General features: G+C 39.3%; 1 protein-coding gene across 1 annotated transcript in view; it reads left to right on the forward strand.

The window, feature by feature from the left end:
• Window positions 1-16733, forward strand: part of katnbl1 (katanin p80 subunit B-like 1) — a 34530-nt gene extending 17797 nt beyond the window's left edge. Inside the window, exons 3-10 of the mRNA XM_043697969.2 lie at window positions 2112-2155; window positions 3418-3694; window positions 7974-8089; window positions 8309-8359; window positions 8442-8531; window positions 12794-12898; window positions 13535-13628; window positions 16079-16733. Coding sequence (XP_043553904.1) covers window positions 2112-2155; window positions 3418-3694; window positions 7974-8089; window positions 8309-8359; window positions 8442-8531; window positions 12794-12898; window positions 13535-13628; window positions 16079-16111 — 810 coding nt within the window. The 3' untranslated portion in view covers window positions 16112-16733. The remainder of the gene's footprint in view (window positions 1-2111; window positions 2156-3417; window positions 3695-7973; window positions 8090-8308; window positions 8360-8441; window positions 8532-12793; window positions 12899-13534; window positions 13629-16078) is intronic.
• The last annotated feature ends 4058 nt before the right edge of the window (window positions 16734-20791 follow it).

Below are 20791 nucleotides of genomic sequence, written 5' to 3' on the forward strand. Positions count from 1 at the left end.
TTCTCCTCAGTTTCTCGTAGTTCCAGGGTGCTGCAGTGTGTTGTGGTTCGTTTGAGTAGTGTCCTTATGCAGCTCTGTTTGTGGGTGTTAGGATGGTTGCTTCTGTAGTTGAGTATCTGGTCAGTGTGTGTGGCTTTCCTGTGAACGCAGATTTGCAGTTCTTCATAGTTTTTTTGTTCTATAATGACATGCAAGAAAGGGAGTCGTTTATTGTTCTGTTCCTCTTCGGTGAATTTTATACCAATGAGGATGTTCTTTATGTGTTTGTGAGTTTCTTCTAGCTTGTTGCATTTTGTGATGACAAAGGTGTCACCCACATAGTGGACCCAAAGCTTAGACTGATAGTGGGGATGGCTGTTTGTTCTCACGTCTGCATAAGTGCTTCTGCTATAAATCCTGCTATTGGTGATCCCATAGGCATTCTGTAATTTGTTTGTATATCTTGTTGAATATGAAGTGGGTTGTGAGACACAGGTATTGAGGATGTTTTCCTTACTGGTGAAGTTGGCACTGTCAGGTGTTTGTATCCTTGGTTTGTCCTAAACAGGAAGGCACAATACACCCAAAGACTCTAGTCATCCTACCATACATCAAAGACATTTCAGAGATGACCACCAGACTACTCCAGCCTCTACACATTATGGTAGCCCATATACCTCCTACTACATTAAAACAACTACTGGTGAATTTAAAGGATCCTGTACCTACAGCCAGCAGAACAAACATAACGTACAAAGTATCCTGTAAAGACTGCAACAAACATTACTCTAGACAAACCAGCAGAAACAGCCACCAGGATACATGAGCACCAACTGGGCACCAAAAGACATGACCCACTATCATTAGTATCCATTTACACAGACGAAGAGGGACACCAGTTCGACTGGGACAGGCCAAACAAAGAGACACACGGGAAATCATAGAGGCCTGCCATTCAATCCTGAACTCCATTAACAAGCATCTAGATTTGGACCGCACTTACCAACCTCTCAGAAACAACTGAAATGACATCATCCACCACCACAAACACCACTTGCACATAAGTAGCAAGTGGGACAGAACATACACACTTCACTGGAGGCTCACTGAAGATGTTACCTAGTATAGTGACGAAATGTCTGAGAACAAACCAACCCAGCTCAGTGAGTAAACTGACAACTTGATTGAGCCCAATGTTTTTAGATTTTTTTTTCAAACAACCTGTTCAGAAACACTATGATACCTCTGGAGCTGTTGGAACCTAAACCCAGACCACCTGACTCAGAAGTATGGACATTACCACTATACTACATAAGCCCTAGCCTAATGTTTCTTTGTTCTGTCTTTAAGCTGTGTAGCTAATCCTATTCCCTTGCCTTTATCCCATAGTCCTCCAGTAGGTTTTGCTTCAGCTAATTATTCAATTCCCTTTTGAAAACCAGGATTGAATCATCTGTCTCCACTATACACTCAATTGCACATTTCTTTGTTCGTATGCAGTGTTTTTGTAAGAGTATACTTGTCTAACACCAATCCGATGAATGGATGCAGACAAGAATTTATTTTGTTGATTTTTTCATTGATAGCATAATCCAGACAAGCTCTTTGATTATCTTCTTATTAAATATTGGAGTGCTTTTTTTTCAATAAATTATAGACATAGGTGTAAAGATTTATAAATTCTGTAAATTTTCTTTGTATGTGTTAGCTACATATCTTAAACAAAAATGCATGCCTGCACATCTAGTTGTGCCACTAATTTATGTATATATTGCCTGCAAAACCCAGAAGTTAAAAAAAGCGGTATATTTAAAATTATAGTGGATCACATCCTTTAATGAATTAAATCCACAACAGTAAAAACATTCCTAGTTTCAGACAGAATACTTCTTTGAAATCTCCTAAGCTATTTGTTGAACTTCACATCAAGTATTTTGAAAATGTCAGCATCTGGACAACTGATTGTTGGAAGATGCTATATAAAAGTCTTGCTAATTTTATTTCTAGTGATCTGTTGTTATTGCAAAATTATTAGGTTTTTTTCCCAATAAACGAAAAGGCAATCAGAAAGTATTTGAGAAAGATATTGCCTGAAATAAAGCAATTTATAATCACTTTTCTTTTCATACCAGGTTAGGCTCCCGGAATGCAAAGAGGCGACTCATAAAATTAAAAGGTGAGATCAGTCTTTGATTTAACTTGTTTGTATGATAACACTTGATTGTTAATCCACATACTGCACTAGACCTGTCTAGGGATTGAGCCTATTGTAAACAGTAGAACAGGGTCTGCTGCAAACTCAATCTATTTTCATAGTTAAACCACACTGTAATAGCACATTGAGCTGCTACATCTGAACAAGTGTGAACAGGTAACTTATCGACTCAGGGCAGGAGTGGGAAAATGACTGATTCCTCTGCACAGGGAAGTCAAAGTTGTCATTAAAGTCAGATTATACAAGCATTCCATGCATTCCTGAAATGAGGATGGAGCAAAGGAACGTTTTTGAGGGGAATAGGAGAGACCCCTTAAAACTCCTCAAAAAAGAACTGAAAAGGCAGTATTTGTGTTATGTGGTACCCCCAACCCCTGCAGCCAGCACCTTAATGATGCTTCAGTGGATAAAATGCTCATGTATTTTACCTGATGGGCGATTAAAATTAAATTCTGATGGAACTTAGATGCTGATCTAAATATTTTGAGGTCCCCACCCCCTTTGAAAGGACTTGCCACCTAATTAGAAGTCAGAAAGCAGTTCCAAAAGCAGAGGTTAAAAGTTTAAAAGTCTGTTTAAACATTTGTTCCACCCCACCCCCGTAACCCCCACCGTTTGATTGTAAGAAAAACAGTCAAAAACAAATATTGTTAGAAGCACTTAGCAGATCAGGCAGCATCTATAGTAGAAAGTGTTGACAAACGTAATGTCATCTGCTGAACACTTGAATAACCAGTGATGTTGGTCTTACTAAGATTGCACAACTAAAATAATATAAATTAGCTTCATTCATATTGTTGCATATTTAATCACTGATTCTGAACTAGACATCATTGAAGGAGTTATTTGTCTGTCGTTCGTAAGTATTTTAGAAACTTCTAGAATCTTTGAATTTTAAGTTGCAGAAGAAGGCCATCTGACCCATCATGGCTGTACAGACTCCTGAAAGAATGACATAACTAGTCCCATTCTCCAGCCCTAGCTTCATAGCTCTCTAAACTCATCACTCAGCAATACTCTGCAATGTGTTTATCGTGTCCAGTATAGTACTCTGTATCTCTTGGTTTATGAGATGGGATAGAGTGTTGTCTGCTTCTAAACCCTTCGTTCTAAATAACAAAGAAGCACAATAGAAACAACTGCAATGCAATTTTTTTTCTGTTCGATGAGAATAGATTTGCTGGGAGCAAATATGCCTACGACTGTTGGCTTTATCTCAACAGATTATCTACTGGACAAACGAAGAAAACATTGCACAGAATATCCAAAGCGACGTGTTGTAAAAGGAAGACGAGACGTAGAGTCCAAAGTATCGTGGGCAACGGGAAGCAGTGTCCAGATCTTTGGAGCTGTGACATGGCAAATAAAGAAAATGAAGTAGTCTGTTCAGGAACTGTACCTAAATTATGCAATGACAATCGCAGCTCCCAGTTGAACTCTAGTGATTCTCCTGCTTCACAGGCTGGTGCTTCTGTCACATATGCAGATTATTTTGCACAGGTAGGGCATCTTTGTTTTGAATCTTTCTACTGAAATTGAAAATTTCTGATTTGTTGTGAGAGAACCACTTTTATTTCACCTTTGTATTTATCCAGGTCCCTTTTAAATAATATTGTACTTATTTCTAATACTGCTTTAGACATGCACATTCCAGATCATTATGACCCACTGAGCTAACTAGTTAATTTACCAGTTACTTTAACATTCATTTCTGTTTACAAACTTTTCTGCTGTGGGAAACAACTTCTACTTATACTCAGTCAAATCTTTTTATGATTTTAATCGCCATATTAAGCCGCCTTCCAAGCAGCTCCTCTTTGAGGGCAACAGCTCCAAAATTTCTATTCTCTCCACATGGACCAAAAAGATATTCTGCTGGACTCTTTTTGAATCATGCCCAGGATTTGACGTTGCATTGCAATTGGGACTCACCCAATGAATTATAAAAGTTAGCATGATTGCTATATTTATTTTTACAGCCTTTCAAACTTGTCCTGTCACATTGAAAGATGTGGCGGCACGGTGGCACTGTGTGGAGTTTGCACATTCTCCCCGTGTCTGCGTGGGTTTCCTCCGGGTGCTCCGGTTTCCTCCCACAGTCCAAAGATGTGCAGGTCAGGTGAATTGGCAATGCTAAATTGCCCGTAGTGTTAGGTGAAGGGGTTAATGTATGGGTGGGTTGCACTTCGGCGGGTCGGTGTGGACTTGTTGGGCTGAAGGGCCTGTTTCCACACTCAGTAATCTAATCTGATCTGTGTGCATGTACCCCCAGATATCTCACTGCACCCAAATTGCTATTTCTTTCACTTATCTCCTGTACTTTTCAATTACCTTTTAAGTTGTTTATTCAAACAGACTATATAGTTTCACATAGACTATGGATTTACTTGGATAAAGTGTATAACAGACTTGCATTTATTTTCACCTTTTGACAAAGTTACAAGTTCTCAGACATTTCCTTGGAGTGTTACCAAGTAGAATGTGACATCAAGCCAGATTGAAATTAGGGCAGATGACCAAAAGCTTAATCAAAGAGGTGGATTTCAAGATATATCTTAAAGAATGAGAAAGGTAGAAATTTTGAGAGAAAATTTCAGAACTTAAGCTCTAGATACCTGACGGAATAGTTACCAATGGTGAAGCAATAATAATTTGGATGGTGAGAGATTCTAGATTTGGAGTATGGCTGAGATCTGGGAAGGTTGCAGGATTTTTGAGAGTTTGGGAGAGGGAGAGATGGAGGGTTGGAGATGGGGTGAGGTCAGGCCATCGTGACGTTAATACAGAGATGTGAAGTTAAAATATGATTGCTTGTTTGTGTAGATCAGCAACCACAGATGAACACAATTTGGGTTGAGGTTAGTGTTTGGGCTGCAAACGTTTGGATTAAATAACCAGGGTTTGACAGAAGTGGCAGTTCCTTTCTGTCTCCGAATTCGCTTAAAGGGGCCTTCTTGTGGCGTAGTGGTAGCATCCCTCCCCCTGGACTAGGAGGCCTGGGTTCAAGTTCCACCTGCTGCAGATGTGTGTAATAACATTTCTGAACAGGTTAATTAGGCAAATAGATTAAATAAACTGATATAATGTTAGAGGTTAACCAAATTCTCCACACGTTGAAATAGTTTAGTCTCAAGATAACCAAGTCATGATTGAGAGTTTCAGTAGCAGATCGGTTGAGGTACAGGAAAGAAATCTAGTATTGTGCACTTTGAAATAGAAACTGATGAACACAATTTATATTCAGAAACTTAACTCCAACAAATAAGCTGGTGAAGTTCCATCAGAAGAGGAACTAAGTCAGTAGATAAGGAGTTGTCTAAAGCTGTTGTCTTTCTACTACTTAGCACTTCAGATGTCATTGCTCAGGGAGCACACACGTGACTGAGTGCCTTTTGGATGAGAAGTGAGACTGAAGTCCCATCTGCCTTCCCAGGTTGATGTAACAAACCCTATAGTCGAGAGTGTAGTGCTGGAAAAGCACAGCAGGTCAGACTGCATCTGAGGAACAGGAGAATCAATGTTTCTGGCATAAGCCCTTCATCAGGAATGAGGCTTGTGGGTCAGGACTGAGAGATAAATGAGAGGGGGTGGGGTTTTGCAGACAGTAGAAAGCGATAGGTGGTTGAAGGTGAGGGAGAAGGTGATGGATCAGGGAGGGGGGGGGTGATGGACAGGTCCAGAGGATGGTGCCGAGTTGGAGCTTGGGACTGGGATAATGTGGGGAGTGGGGAAATGAGGAAGCTTTGAAATCCACATTTACCCCACGTGGTTGCAGGATTCCAAGGCAGAATATGAGGCGTTCATCCTCCAGACATCAGGTGGTAACGGTTTGCCGAAGCAGGCGACCCAGGACCTGCTTGTCCTTGACTGAGTGGGAGGGGGAGTTGAAGTGTTCAGCCATGGGGCACTAGGGTTGGTGAGTGCAGGTGTCCCAAAGATGTTCTCTGAAATGATCCGCAAGAAGCCGTCCTGTCTCCCCGATGTAGAGGAGACTACACCGGGTGCAATGGATGCAGTAGATGACATTCGTAGAGATACAGGTAAATTTCTGGCAGATGTGGAAGGATCCCTAGGGGCCTTGGACAGAGTTGAGGAGAGTGGTCTGGTCGCAGGTTTTGCACTTCCTGCTGTGGTAGGGAAAGGTGCTAGGAGTGGGGTGTAGACTGGTGGCGGGGGATGGTGGTATAGACCTGATGAGGGAGTTGCGGAGGGAATGGTCTTTTTGGAACGCTGATAGGGTGTGGTGGGAAATATATCTCTGGTGGTGGAAGTGGCGGAGGATGATATGTTGTATGTGGAGGGTGGAAGGTGAGGACCAGGGAGGGGTTCTGTCCTTGTTGCGTTGGGAGGGGTGGGGTTCAAGGACAGCAGTGCATGAAGTGGAGGAGATGTGCTGGAGGGCACCTTCAACCATGTGGGAAGGGAAGTTGTGATCGTTGAAGACAGGGGCCATCTGGGACTTAAAGATGGAATTGGTTATCCTGGGATCGCATGCAGCAAAGGCAGAGGAATTGGGAAGAAGGGATGGTATTTTTACAGGCGGTAGAGTGTAAGGAGGTATAGTCTAAGTAGCTGTGGGCTTGTAGTATATGTCCGTGGTTAGTCACTTGCTAGAGACGGTGATGGAGTGGTCCAGGAAGGGAGGGAGGTTTCAGAGATGATCCAGGTGAATTTGAGGTCACGGTGGAAAGTGTTGGTAAAGTTGGTGAACTGTTCAACCACCTCGTGGGAGCACGAGGCAGTGCCCATGCAGTCATCAATGTAGTGGAGGAACAGGTGGAGGTGGTGCCGATATAACTGTAGAAGATGGACTGTTCCATGTTTTTCTGCGTTGCAACGATGGCTACTTCCAAAAAGTAGTAAAGCACTTTGAGCAGAATGTGAAACGTGCCGAGTAACTGCAAGGTCATTATTTTAATTAGCCACTTTTGCTGATCCATGACTGGATGTCAGGTGCACATCTGGTCTTTTAACTCTTTATTCTAATATTAATGATTTTTTTGTACAATCCGCACACAGTATTCTCTGTTCCATATTTTGCCCCTAAAGAACAAATGGTAAGTAGCTCATTTCTCATTTACTAATATGAATTTCTTTGTTTGTGGTTCTGTTTCCCCCCCCAAGATGGTGGGAGCATCTTAGAGTGAATGCTTCTTCCACAAACACTGCAACTTGGCCAAAGGAGAGGTGTGGACAACTCTGGAGGCAGTGATCAGCATCCTTTTTGGCTGAACTGTTATTATTTTTGTTTGCTTCCATTGGGCACAATAGCATCCAAAAACAGCTGATTCATTTTAAAAAAGAGCTATTTCTGTTTATATGATGAAGTCTAATTTGTAGCTTCGTTAATACTGGCATAAATATTGCAGAGTTGCTTCTTGTAATGTCCTTGCAGTATAAATAAATAGCTGTTTCCAACAGTAATTAATCATCAGTTAATATGTATTGCATGTGTCATGCAGGAAGGAGGAAGTTGCGAAGCTTCAAAACAGCTGAGATTTTTTTAAAAAATGATATTAATGCCAAATGCTTATAAGTGCTCTTGGGTAACTTAGCACAGGAGTGGCTTCAGTGTCTGCATTAATATAGTGATTATAGCAATGCTCTTAAGCCTTTTTAAAATTTTAACATGTATTCCTAACCTTAAAAGGAATGGAAGTACCACAGAATTGAATAGATAATGGGAGCCAAGGAAAGTATTGAAGTGTAGTTAGCAACATAGAAATTAACTGTTTTTACTACCTAACTCTCTTCTTGTTTGGTTCTGTTAATACCACAGATTTCTAAGGATCATGCTACAATGACACAAGTACTGTTTGGTAGAAACCTAAGACTGAACGTAGCTCTGACATTTTGGCAAAAAAGTGCAAGTGAGCTGGTAGCTTATCTGGTCAGGTAATAATCATATTTAGCATTGTACTAAATCTATTTTATGTAAGTCATTGTTACAAATTCTATCATAAACTTCTTTATTGCAATATATATAGTTAAATTGAATGCAAACTATTTTGGAAAAGCAGATAGAAAGCTTCCATTTTATTTGTTATTATGCATCATTGCTTGACAATTTGTCTTAGTTTGTGATATGATGTTGAATCTTTTTGTCATCTGTAGGATACATGACATTGCTGTTACTGCAGATTGTCTACCAGTGCTTACAAAAAGGTAATATTAAAATAACTTTTTTTCCATCTATAGTTAATACTTTTGTCAAATATTCTTTAATGCTCTTTATTTTTGCTTATAGTCTAGAGGAAGAAAAACAAAGCATCTCCATAGGTTGTTGTGTTGACCTCTTACCACTAGTGCAAGAGTTATTAAGAAGCAGATATGAAGAGTAAGTATTATGAGATTACAGAAGCTACTTTACTGTGCTTTAGGAACCTAATATCCTAGATCATAGTGAGTCATTGTATTGAATAGCATACGTGCAATTAAAGGAAAGCTAGACTAGCACATGGGGGAGAAAGTATTGGAAGATTTCAGTTATGGAATTAGATGAAGGAACAAAGTCTTGAGTGGGACATAAACTCTGTCAGAATGGCCTGGTTCTGTCCTGTGTGGCGTTTTTGTGTTGCCCTCGGTAGTTTTGAAAATTATTTTCACTCTATACAGCTTTTTTGTGGTAATTTGAGAAATTTAGTTTGTACTGCTTTAACATTGTGTACAAGTACAGTAATTGCTGGACCGATATTGCTGGAAAAGTTCAATAGGTCTGACAGCATCTATGAAGGGAAATCAAAGTTAATGTTTATGAAATGTTAACTTTAAGTGCTCCCAATGGCCTTTTGAGCATTGCATTGCAAGCTGGGCAATGGGAAAAGCAGCATGAACAAGGAACAGAAAATTCACAATAAAACCATATCTCCAGCTTAATGAAAAGAGTTATTAGGACAGATTTCTTTCCTACAATTTTGTTGATTCTGCTATCACCTAACGTTTGGATGTAAACCATAGATTAATGGAACTGAAATTGGTTTAAAGTTGTTTTTTTTTAAAAAGGAATACTGGATTTGTTGTCATAGGCTGAGCATGGAACTACAGTGTTAGCGGCCTGAGAACTGTATTAAATTAAGGTAGTTGCCAGCTTGCATTAAGATGACTGTGGTTGCACCTGAACTGGAAGTGCACCAATATCCTGGGCAGGAGGTTTGCTTGAGCTTTTTGGGAGGGTTTAAACTAGATTGGCAGGGGAATGGGAACTGGAGATATGGATCAGATTATGGAGTTGGTAATGAACAGCCAGATACAGTATGCAGAGAGTCTGTGAAGAGGAATAGGCACTTGATAGGGCAAAGGTTCGGTCAGTGTGATGGGTTGAAGTGTGTCTGTTTTAATGCAAGAAGTATCAGGAATAAGAGTAATGAACTTAGAGCATGATTAGTATTTGGAACTATGATGTTGTGGCCAATATGGAGACTTGGATATCATTGGCAAGAATGGTTGTTGGATGTTCCAGGGTTTAGATGTTTCAAAAGGAATAGTGGGGAGGTAAAAGAGGTGGAGGAGTACATTGCTAATCAGGGATAGTATCACAGCCACAGAAAGGGGGGTGTCAACAAGGGTTTGTCTACAGAGTCAGTATGAGTGGAAGTCAGAAACCGGAAATGAGCAATCACTTTATTGGGAGTTTTCTACAGACCCTCCAATAGCAACACAGGCATGGTGGAGCAGATTGGGAGACAGATTTTGGAAAGGTGCAGAAGTAACAGTTGTTGTTATGTGTAACTTTTAACTCCCCAAATATTGATTGGAACCTTCTTAGTTCAAATACTTTGGATGGAGCAGTTTTTGTCAGGTGTGTCCAGGAATGGTTCCTGACTCCATATGTAGATATGGCCTACTAGTCGGCCTACTGGATTTGGTGCTTGGCAACAAACTAGGCAAGGTGTCAGATCTCTCGGTGGGAGAGCATTTAGGTGATAGTGATCACAACATACTGACTTTTACTATACTCCTGGAGAGAAATAGGAGCAGATGTTATGGGGAAGTGTTTAATTGGGCAGTGGGAATTACAATGCTATTAGGCAGGAACTAGACTATCTAAATTGGTACAGATGTTCTCAGGGAAATGCACATCAGAAATGTAAAGGTTGTTTAGGAAGCACTTGCTAATAGTGCTGAACAGGTTTGTGCCGCTGGGGCAAGGAAGGGATGGTAGGTTGGGTGACAAGGATAGTGGAACATCTAGTTAAGAGGAAGAGGGAATGTTACTTAAAGTTGAGGAGGCAAGGATCAGACAGGTCTCTAGAGGGTTCCAAGGTAGCCAGGAAGAAACTGAAGAATGGACTTAGGAGAGCTAGAAGGGGGCTGGAAGAGAGTAGGATAAAGGAAAGCCCTAAGGCGTTCTACACATGTGAGGAACAAGAGAATGACCAGAGTGAGGGTAGGGCCAATCCAGGATAGTGGAGGGAACTCGCGCCTGGAGTCAAAGGAAGTAAGGGACATCCTTAATGAATACTTTGCTTCAGTATCCACTACTGAGAGAGGGACCTTGACACACTGAGGGCAACGTGAAACAGACTAATATACTTGAACAGATTGAAAATTTTGAAAGTCATAAGGATAGATAAATCCCCGGGCCTGAAGGGATATACCCTGGGTTACTACGGGAAGCAAGGGAAGAGATTGCTGCACCATTGGTGATGATCTTTGTGTCCTCACTGTCCACTGGAGTGCCAGATGATTGGAGGGTGGCAAATGTTATTTCCTTGTTCAAGAAAGAGAATAGGGATAATCCTTGGAATTAAAGACCAGTCAGCCTCCTGTCTGTGGTGGGTCAAGTATTGGAGAGGATTCTGAGAGAAAGGAATTATGATTACTTGGAAAACCATAGTTGGATTAGAGATAGTTAGCATGGCTTTGTGAGAGGGAAGTCGTGTCTCACAGTCATTATTAAATTCTTTGAGGATGTGACAGATCACATTGAAGGTAGAGCGGTGGATATGGTTTACATGAATTTTAGCAAGGCATTTTATAAGGTTCCCCATGGTAGGCTCATTCAGAAAGTAAGAAGGTATGGGATACAGGGAAATTTTGGCTTTCTGGATACAGAATTGCCTGGCCCATAGAAGATAGTGGATGGGAGTAGACGGAAAGTATTCAACCTGGACCTTGGTGACCAGTGGTGTCCTGCAGGGGTCAGTTCTGGGACCTCTGCACTTTGTGATTTTTATAAATGACTTGGATGAAGAAGTGCAAAGATGGTTTAATAAGTTTGACGATGACATGAAAATGGTGGAGTGGTAGATAGTATGTCGATTGCAACGGGACATGACAGGCTGCAGAACTGGGCTGATAAGTGGCAGATGGCGTTCAGCCTGGCAAAGGTTGAAGTGATTCCTTTTGGAAGGCTGAATTTGAATGCAGAGTACAGGGTTTAAGGCAAGATTCTTGCAGTGTGGAGGAACAGAGGGATCTTGGAGTCCCATGTTCATAGATCCCTCAGTGTTGCCACCCAAGTTGATAGACTTGTCATGAAGGCATATGGTGTGTTGGCTTTCATTAGATTGAGTTTAAGAGTTGCGAGGTTATGCTGCAGCTCTATAGAACCCTGGTTAGACTGCACTTAGAATATTGTGTTCAGTTGTGGTTGCCGCATTATCGGAAGGATGTGGAAGCAGAGGGGATGCAGAGAAGATTTACCAGGATGCTGCCTGGACTCGAGAGTATGTCTTATGAAGAAAGGTCAAGGGTGCTAAGGCTTTTCTCATTGAAGCAAAGAAGGATAAGAGGTGCCTAGATAGAAGTGTCCAAGATAATGAGAGGCACAGAGAGAGAGTGGTTAGCCAGAGACTTTTTCCCAGGGCAGAAATGGCTGTCATGAGGGGGCATAATTTTAAGGTTTATGAGAGGAAGGTTTCGGGAAGATTCAGAGATAGGTTCTTTACCCAGAGAGTGGTGAGTGCGTGGAATGCACTGCCAGCCGTGGTGGTAGAGTCAGATACATTAGCGACATTTAAGCGACTCGTGGATAGGAACATGAAAGATAGTACAGTGGAGGATATGTAGGTTAGTCTGATCTTAAGAGTAGGAGAAAAGGTTGGCACATCGAGGGCCCAAGTGTCTGTACTTTGCTGTACTGCTGTATGTTCTATGCTCTCTGTTCTATGTACTTGAAATGGCCTCAGCTGCAACTGAGCTCAGATTGTCATGTGAACGATGAGGTCAAATGAACTTGGAGATGGTTTGCGATTTTTATGCTGATAAAACTGAGTTTCCAAATTAGAGCAGGCTAGATTTTGCATTGATGGTTTAAACCATTGTTCTTTTTTTTAAAACATCTAAGTCTCGTGGTCCTTCCTAATAGACATGGAACGTACCCCTCACGTTTGCACCAATATCAAATCTATTAATTGCTGGCACATTCTTGATATGCAAAATGAGAAAGATTGTCCCCACAAATTTATTTCTTTTTTTTGTATCTGCTTGCTAATGCAATGAAACACATTTCACCCAATGTGTCTGATGCATCCTAACAATTGGAAAGCTTAGACCCAAAACCTTTATTGCGATCACATCATAAAATTCATTGCATAGATTTGTTTGTTTATGACTTGCTGTATTAAACCTTACTTGTAACATTTTCAAATAATGCAGATATCTGATTGTTGGTTTAAACTGGCTCCGAGCTGTCCTTAAGCAATGGTGGCCAGAGCTGTCTGCAAATACTGCAAATAATGATGAAACCCATGTAGAAGATAGGTAAGTGAAATCATATTTTACTTATCAATAAATGTGGAAACTTGTTTTTTAAATATCCCCAAAATGATTGAATGGGATGTTATTGGGTAGGACATAATAGCTTATTTCTTCAGTTGGCCAAGAGAAATTTCTATCTCATAACTCCTTACCGCTACATCAAAAATCTTTCAATTCAGTCTTAAAATTACAATGATCCAGCCTCTCCTTTCTCTTATTGTTCTAATTTCTACTGAATGCCTTATTAGAAAAAAAAAGAGTCTCCAGTCATCTGGACTGCAATTATATGTGATCAATTTGTTGTACAGAATAAGGACTGAAATGATTGTATTGGTCACTGATAATTTGATGCTTTTCTTTGCTCTATTGATCTGATCCAGGTTAACAAACTCAGGTTATGTCCACCTCAATGACTTTCAACCTACTTTTATTGTGCACTAAAGTAAAGTAGTTAACTCACTGCAAAATGATGAGTACTCCAAAAATAAAAAATAATTCATGTTATTTATTTGAGAGGTAGGGATTTCTGTTGCATTTCATATTTTTTAGAGTAGTATTTCCTAAACTCTTGCACCCTGATGAAATTACTTTCTAGGCAGCTTGAAAGTTAATATTAATCTTTTGAAATACTTATTCTAGAAACGTAAAGGTTTTGAAAGATCAGCTACGACAACTACGGGAGCAAGGCTTTCAATTATCTTCAGTTCCAGGGTATACTGGAAAAGTAGCTAAGGTAAGAACTGTTTAATCAGTTCTTCTTTTAATCACTCAATTATTCTGCCTCCACACTCCTGGGGAAAAAAAATCTGCCTAGATTTTGCAATCAGTGGCAAAAGTTTCTCTTTCCAATTAGTCTTGCTGTTAGCTGCTGACAAGCCTCTGCTGAACTTTTAAGTGGCATTTGCAACTTTTGAGCTCATTTTCTGCACATCAATCTCTCTCATCTGTTTCTGAACTGGGAAAGAAACAGCAAGACTCTTGAACCTTGAGGTATTCCCAGGGGCAGACAGAATCTAAACCAGGCACTTTAAGTGCAATTTAAATTGCATACAAAAAAAAACACGGTGGTGGGGGGAGAAAGGGTGGGGTTAGGAGTGCATGTGTAGCAAGCGATGCTACAAAGTAGACAAACATTTTTCTCTTAAATCCCAACACTAGATCCTGAAGGAATGAATCTCTGAACATGTAAAACTTCTATTGCCACCACACAGTTATGACTTACTACATTAAAAATTCACCTAGACCTGAGTCTGCAAGACTTTTTATGGCATTTTAGTTCGCCCAATCACAACTTCAAATTTAAATGGATTTCGGTGCCAAGGATTGTTGCAGCGCACGTCTTGCAAGCATCAAGATTTTAGTATTAACTGCATATACAAGTACCAGACATTGTTATTATTGAGCAAATTGTACAACAGTGAATAATCATACCCTCATTGTTATTTCTATTGCAAAACCTTGGACAATATTCTATTGCTTCTGCAGAATTTACTTTTGGTGGTAGAATTAACAAAGTGATGAACCAAATCATTGTTAACATGGTTAACAAACTGCATTCTGTGGCCACATGTGCTGGTGTTTTTGATTTTATTCTCACTTCATTTGATTGTTAAAGGGAATTACAACTGGCGTATACTTCCACTGTTTTTAAATGCTATTTTATAGGTTCAAGCTTACCTTTCTGAAAATTTAAGTTAGTCTTTAATCCATAAAGAAATAAGCGAAAATGTTATGATTCCCTTTTCATTCCACATACCACTTTCTCATTTCCCTTCAGAATATCAGGCATAAGACATCTAGCTTTTTTTAGAAAGGTAAGATAAGTCTAAATTAAATCATTTGGCTCTAATTCTGCTAAACTTTCTAGAAAAACTATTTCCATTTTCATCAGCTTAAAATCTTGTCCTGCTCTATACCATTCAGAAAATGGGGGAAAAGAAATTATAAGAACTTTACCTACTTGCATTTGCAATTCAAAACAACAAGAACTTATAATTTGCTTCCTCTACATGCAGCGCAGTGGCTCAGTCGTTAACGCTGCTGCCTCGTAGTGCCGAGGACCTGGGTGTGATTCCGCCCTCTGATGACTATATGGAATTTTGCATTCTCCTTGTGATTGTGTGGGTTTCCTCCGGGTGCTCTGGTTTCCTTCCACAGTCTGAAAACGTGCCGGTTAGGTGGATTGGCCGTGCTAAATTGCCCATAGTGTCCAGGGGTATGCAGGCTAGGTGGATTAGCCATGGGCAATGAATGCAGGGTTCCGGGGGTGTGGAGGGGCGGGGGATGTTGGGTTGGTGAGTGCGTCTGGGTGGAATGCTCTTTGAAGGGTCAATGTAGACTCAATGGGCCGAATAGCTTTCTTCCACACCATATGGATTTTTTAAAAAATGTCGTCATTGTTATAGATTTCCATTCTTTTATTGCCCTAAAATATGTCTGTTAACCTATATGATGTGTGCATCTGCTACATGGGTACATGCCAATGACCTCTGTATGTTGACATTATTGTTGCTTCCTTGCAATTGGTATCAGAGTATATGTGAATATCTTCAGTTGTCCTTTTTTCTTTCCCCAGTGAAAGTGAAAAGATATTTAACTCCTCAATATGGAGTATCTGATTTAGTAGCTTATTTGGTTGCAGCGCCTTGTGTTTTCATACATTTTGATTGGGTTGACACTTTGACAGCTGTCGAGAATAGACATTAAAGGGAAAAATAAATTTATTGAGCTTTTTATTTCAAATTTCTTTAATGCAGTTCTAAAGCTGTCGTGACAAAAGTGATTTCATAATTTGTCATCAAAATAATTTGTTTTGTTTAATGATTGAACCTCCATATGTTGACCATGTAATTATACTTGTCAAACATATTGTTTGACAGAGTAGTTGTGAATGATGGTTAAGTGAAAGCCTTTTCCCAGCAGACAAGTATTATAAAATAGACAAGTTTCAATTGTTTGAGAGTCCTTTTCACAACTTTGCTATGTTTTGCCAAGATTCCCAATAATATTTGTCAGTTGCTGATGTAGATAATCAAACTGTGTGTTTTGGTGACATGCAGCAACCTCCAAATCTTTTAATTTTGGATAGAATGCAAGTTTTGTTGGTTTCAATCTAATAGTAAGTCGTCTTGACTCATGTTAGCGATGTTTTAACGAGCTGAAATTTTTATTTTGTTTCTGCAGAGTGTGGGAACCTACCTGGAGCAATTGTACTAAATATATGCAGTATCCAGGGGACTTCATTTTTTCAAGTACTATCAGCAGTTGAAAGCTGCTTTGCAACATCATTTCAACCTCCTTGTTTGTTAAAATATTCGGGAGACCAACACTGCAGAAAGTGATCAAAGTAGGCTCAGCACAAAGTTGGTTGCAAATTATGTTCGAAACCACTATTGAACCCAATGAAGCTACTTCACATTGAAGTGGTTTATTCGCCAAGAGGCATATCCTCGACTCTGTGAGCTGATGATGTGACACTGTTTTGCGTTCCAGATTCATGTAGCCTAACTTGGACAGGAGAAGGTCTGTGTTCTTCAATATTGTCAGACTGGTGCCAATCAACTGCACTGAAATGCTGCTTCAGTGCTCTTGGACACTATGAATGTATTTTCTGTATATTTGATTCAAGGTTGTAAAATTTGCATATGACTGTGCAACAATAATAAGTTATAATTTCAGTAAAGAAAGCACCATAGTAGAGCATGCAGCTGTTTACTAATATCAGTAAGGTGACCTTAACAAAATGTGCATAGCACTGTATTCTTTTAATTGAAACATTAAAGTAGACATTTCTTGTGACTTTGCACTTAAATAAAAAATGCTATGTCTTTACATAGTACTCAGTGATGACTTGTGCATCAATTTCTTTTTAGTGAGTTTATTCAATGAAATGTGGTTTGGATTTCTGTTTTGTTACAGTTTTCTTTCTGCTTTTGCTTTCCTGTTGAAAAGAACTGCCCAATTATAGGTAAATATTTAAAGTACTGTTGCAAAAACATGAAGTGATTAACACAGGGTTGATAATAGTACAAACTTTTTTGGATTTTATGGAGATATGGCTAACATTCTAGGACCAGATTGAATCTATTAAAGATGATAAGACAGGTCATAAATAAGAATATTATAAGAATATTAAAAGATGGGAAAATAGCTTCTGACAGTACCAAACATCCCAAGTTATGTCATCTCAATCTGAACTCCTCCAACTGTGGAAGCATTTTCTAAGTCTATGTTTATAACACTATTTATTCTTAAATATTTCAGTTGGTTCACCCTTCATTTCACATTCATGTAGAGAAATGTCTGACATGCCTGTCTAGACGTATATGAGAGTTGAAGGAATAGAAAATGTAGGGCTTATTCAGAACGGATATCAGGATGTTGTTCTGTAGGAGAATAACTTGCATTTATATAGTGCCTTTCTTACGCACTCTTTCTGTGAAGCATATTGATACATTTAATGAAGTGCTTTTGAAGATTGTTGTAATGTAGGGAGTGGGTAGCCAATTTGCACACAGCAAGATCCTACAACAGTAATGTGATAACCAGATAATTTGTTGGTTGAGGAATAAGACCGAGAGCTTCCTTGCTGCTCTTTGAAATGGTACCACAGAATCTTTTATGTCTTCTTGAGGTTGTAAGCTGAACTTCCATTTAATTATTCATTCAGATGATAGCTCTGTCAGTGTAGTACTGTCTTGTTTTGCACAAAGTGTCAACCTAGGTTATAGATTCTGGAGTGTGATTTGGAACCTCACCCTTCTGATTCTGTAATCAATAAAGACTCCTGGATATAGTGCTATTGGTGGACATCCTACAATAATTTAAAAACTAAGAGTTCTAAATCTTAGATTTATTCATCCAGAATAATTCAAAGGTGGGCCAAATACCATTGCATGGGATCAGGCAACTTGGTATGTCTGCACGAATGTTTACCCATTAATAGTAAGAAAACATGGTTATGAAAGGAAATAGGAATTTAAGAAATATTTCAAAGGCAAAAAAATCACTGGATCAAAAGAATGTATGTGCAATTTGAATTTTTGTTCGTTTGTAACATTGGTAGGTACTGAACTGACCCTGAAGGAATTTGATATGTTCTTGGAGGAGGAAGCTGAGTCTTGTTACAAGGAGTTACAAGTTAGTTACTTTTTCCTTATTGATATCTTATATATGTCTTGTACTTCTTTATGAGGACTTTGCAGTGGACACATTCTTAACCAATGTTATCAATAGACGGAGCAGATTGATGTCCGTGTCAAGTAGCTTTTTCCCTCCCTCTGGTTTTATCCACACGAGTTATAACTTTGGTCTAGTAGCTACACTATTCAGGACTGAGGTCAACAGTGATGCTATCAAGCCACCCTTGATTTGGCAAACCCAGAGTACATTTTGTACCCTTCCTATTTTCAGTGCTTCCAAATACTGTAAGATTTGCTCTCTGTGGTCACTTGTCAATTCTAAAAGAATTGCACAGTAGAACAAAAAGCTAATCACTCTCAACAAGTAAGGTAAAAACAACATTGCTTATAACAAAGAACAAAGAAAATTCCAGCACAGGAACAGGCCCTTCGGCCCTCCAAGCCTGCACTGATCCCGAATCTCTATCTAAACCTGTCACCTATTTTCTAAAGATCTGTATTCCTTTGCTCCCTGCCCATTCATGTATCTGTCTAGATACATCTGAAATGACGCTATCGTTCCCGCCTCTACCACCTCCACTGGCAATGTGTTCCAGATCCCCATCACCCTCTGCGTAAAGAACTTTCCATGCATGTCTCCCCTAAACCTTTCTCCTCTCACTTTGAATTCATGGCCCCGAGTAATTAAGTTCTGCACTCTGGGGAAAAAGCTTCTTGCTATCCACCCTGCCTCTACCCCTCATGATTTTGTTGACCTCAATCAGGTCCCCCCTCAACCTCTGTCTTTCTAATGAAAATAATCCTAATCTATTCAACCTATCGTTATAGCTAGCACCCTCCATACCAGGCAACATCCTGGTGAACCTCCTCTGCATCCTCTCCAAAGAATGTGGCGACCAGAACTGTACACAATATTCCAAATGCAGCCAAACCAAAGTCCTATACAACTGCCAACTCTTGTACTTGATATCCTATCCAATGAAGGGAAGCATGCCATATGCCTTCTTGACCACTTTACTGACCTGTGCTGCCACCTTCAGGGAACAATGGACCTAAACACCCAGATATCTCTATACATCAATTTTCCCCAAAGGTGTTGTCGAGGTGGCTGGCATAGATCAACTGAAATGTGAGCTAAAGGTTATTCTGATACAGCGAGGGGTAATTGGGAAGAGATGCATGAGGAACATTAACTTTGGAATGGATCAGATGGACTAAAAATGGTCTGTTGATGTGGTGTACATTCTGTACTATTTGTACCATTTTCTCCTTCATATTCCAAGCTAACCTTTGGTGCAGGTGCACTATTTTTTTTCTGAAAAGCAGGGTGTAATCAAGTAACTTAGTTTGAAATGAGATTTTAGCTGGAGGCATATTTGCCAAACAAGAATTTGATAGTCAGTGGTTGCTCTTAAGGACCGAAACAAATTCTACATAGTTGCATAAGTTATTTTCGCAGTCCAGTATTTGAAATAAAGAAAAGATTATTTTTCTTCAAATATACTTGAATTCCTGTGTAATTTGATGAAATCACTTTTATAGGTTCACATACTATTGAATATTTTAAAGGTTTTTTGAAGTGACAAAGTTGAAGTGATTTTATTTTTGCCAACTCTGGTAGAAACTAAGAATAAATAGCCCCAGAAGAGATCAGATAACAAACTAGTAGTAGTAATTGACTTTAGGAGAGTGATCAGTCAACATTAGAGTTAGTGAAAATATTAATTGACCTCCCTCATACAGTGAAAGAGCAACATATTTCTCTGCACGTGAAATAGTGCCTCTGTTCTTCATGTAACATGCTTTGTAATAAATGGGAAGCTGAAAGAGAATTTGGCTGTAACTTGATTGTTTAATCATTGGTAAAATGCATCATTTTTGATCCATTAAGTTCTGGTAATATTTATTCTGAAAATGGAATGCTTTGATATATTAACCATGAAATATTAAGGCCAAAAATGATTTCATAGTTTGGAAAGTTACCAATTCTCATGCTATGAACTGAACTAACAACAAGTTATAAATATGCTAATATATGTAGAAAAGTTACTTTTGATATTCATAGAGCTATGCAGTGCACCATTGTGAAATGTGGTAATTAGCTGAAAATCCTAATTTGGATAGAAAAGCATTGTAGAGGGAAGTCTACATAAATATTGTTCATATTTATTTTTAGGTGTTTTCAGGCAGGCTTAAACTGAAAACCCGCTAATCTACAGAAGTAAATACAAATGTTACTGCAGCATCCTAAGAAAGTTCTATGGAGTACAGTTAGTTATCGCTAAATATTCTCACGCAATTTTAAATAAAAAATTCTATATTGAGATTAGTTGTTCTGAATGTTTTACAAAATGAGATATTTCATCAATGATGAAACATAGTACAAAATGTCTGTTGTTCTACCAGATTTGATGTACAAATCCCAGACTCATGCAAAGAATAGTCATGGAGTCATGCAGCATGGAAACATCCTTTGGTCCAATTCATCCATGCCGAGCAAGTTTCCCAAAATAAACTCGTCCCACTTGCCTGCGTTTGGTCCATATCCTTCTAAAACCTTTCTAATCATGTACCTGTCCAAATGTCTTTTTAAATGTTGTAACTGTACCTGCATATACCACTTCCTCTGGCAGTTCATTCCACATACACATTTCACCCTCTGTGAGAAAAAGTTGCCCCTCTGGTCCCTTTCAAATCTTTCACCTTTATTTTTAAAAATATACCCTCTAGTTTTGAACTCCTCCAGCCCCACCCC

This window comes from Chiloscyllium plagiosum, unplaced genomic scaffold, assembly GCF_037043375.1.
Source record: "Chiloscyllium plagiosum isolate Xiang-an unplaced genomic scaffold, Cpla_swu_hap1 HiC_scaffold_8, whole genome shotgun sequence".
Taxonomy (NCBI): domain Eukaryota; kingdom Metazoa; phylum Chordata; class Chondrichthyes; order Orectolobiformes; family Hemiscylliidae; genus Chiloscyllium; species Chiloscyllium plagiosum.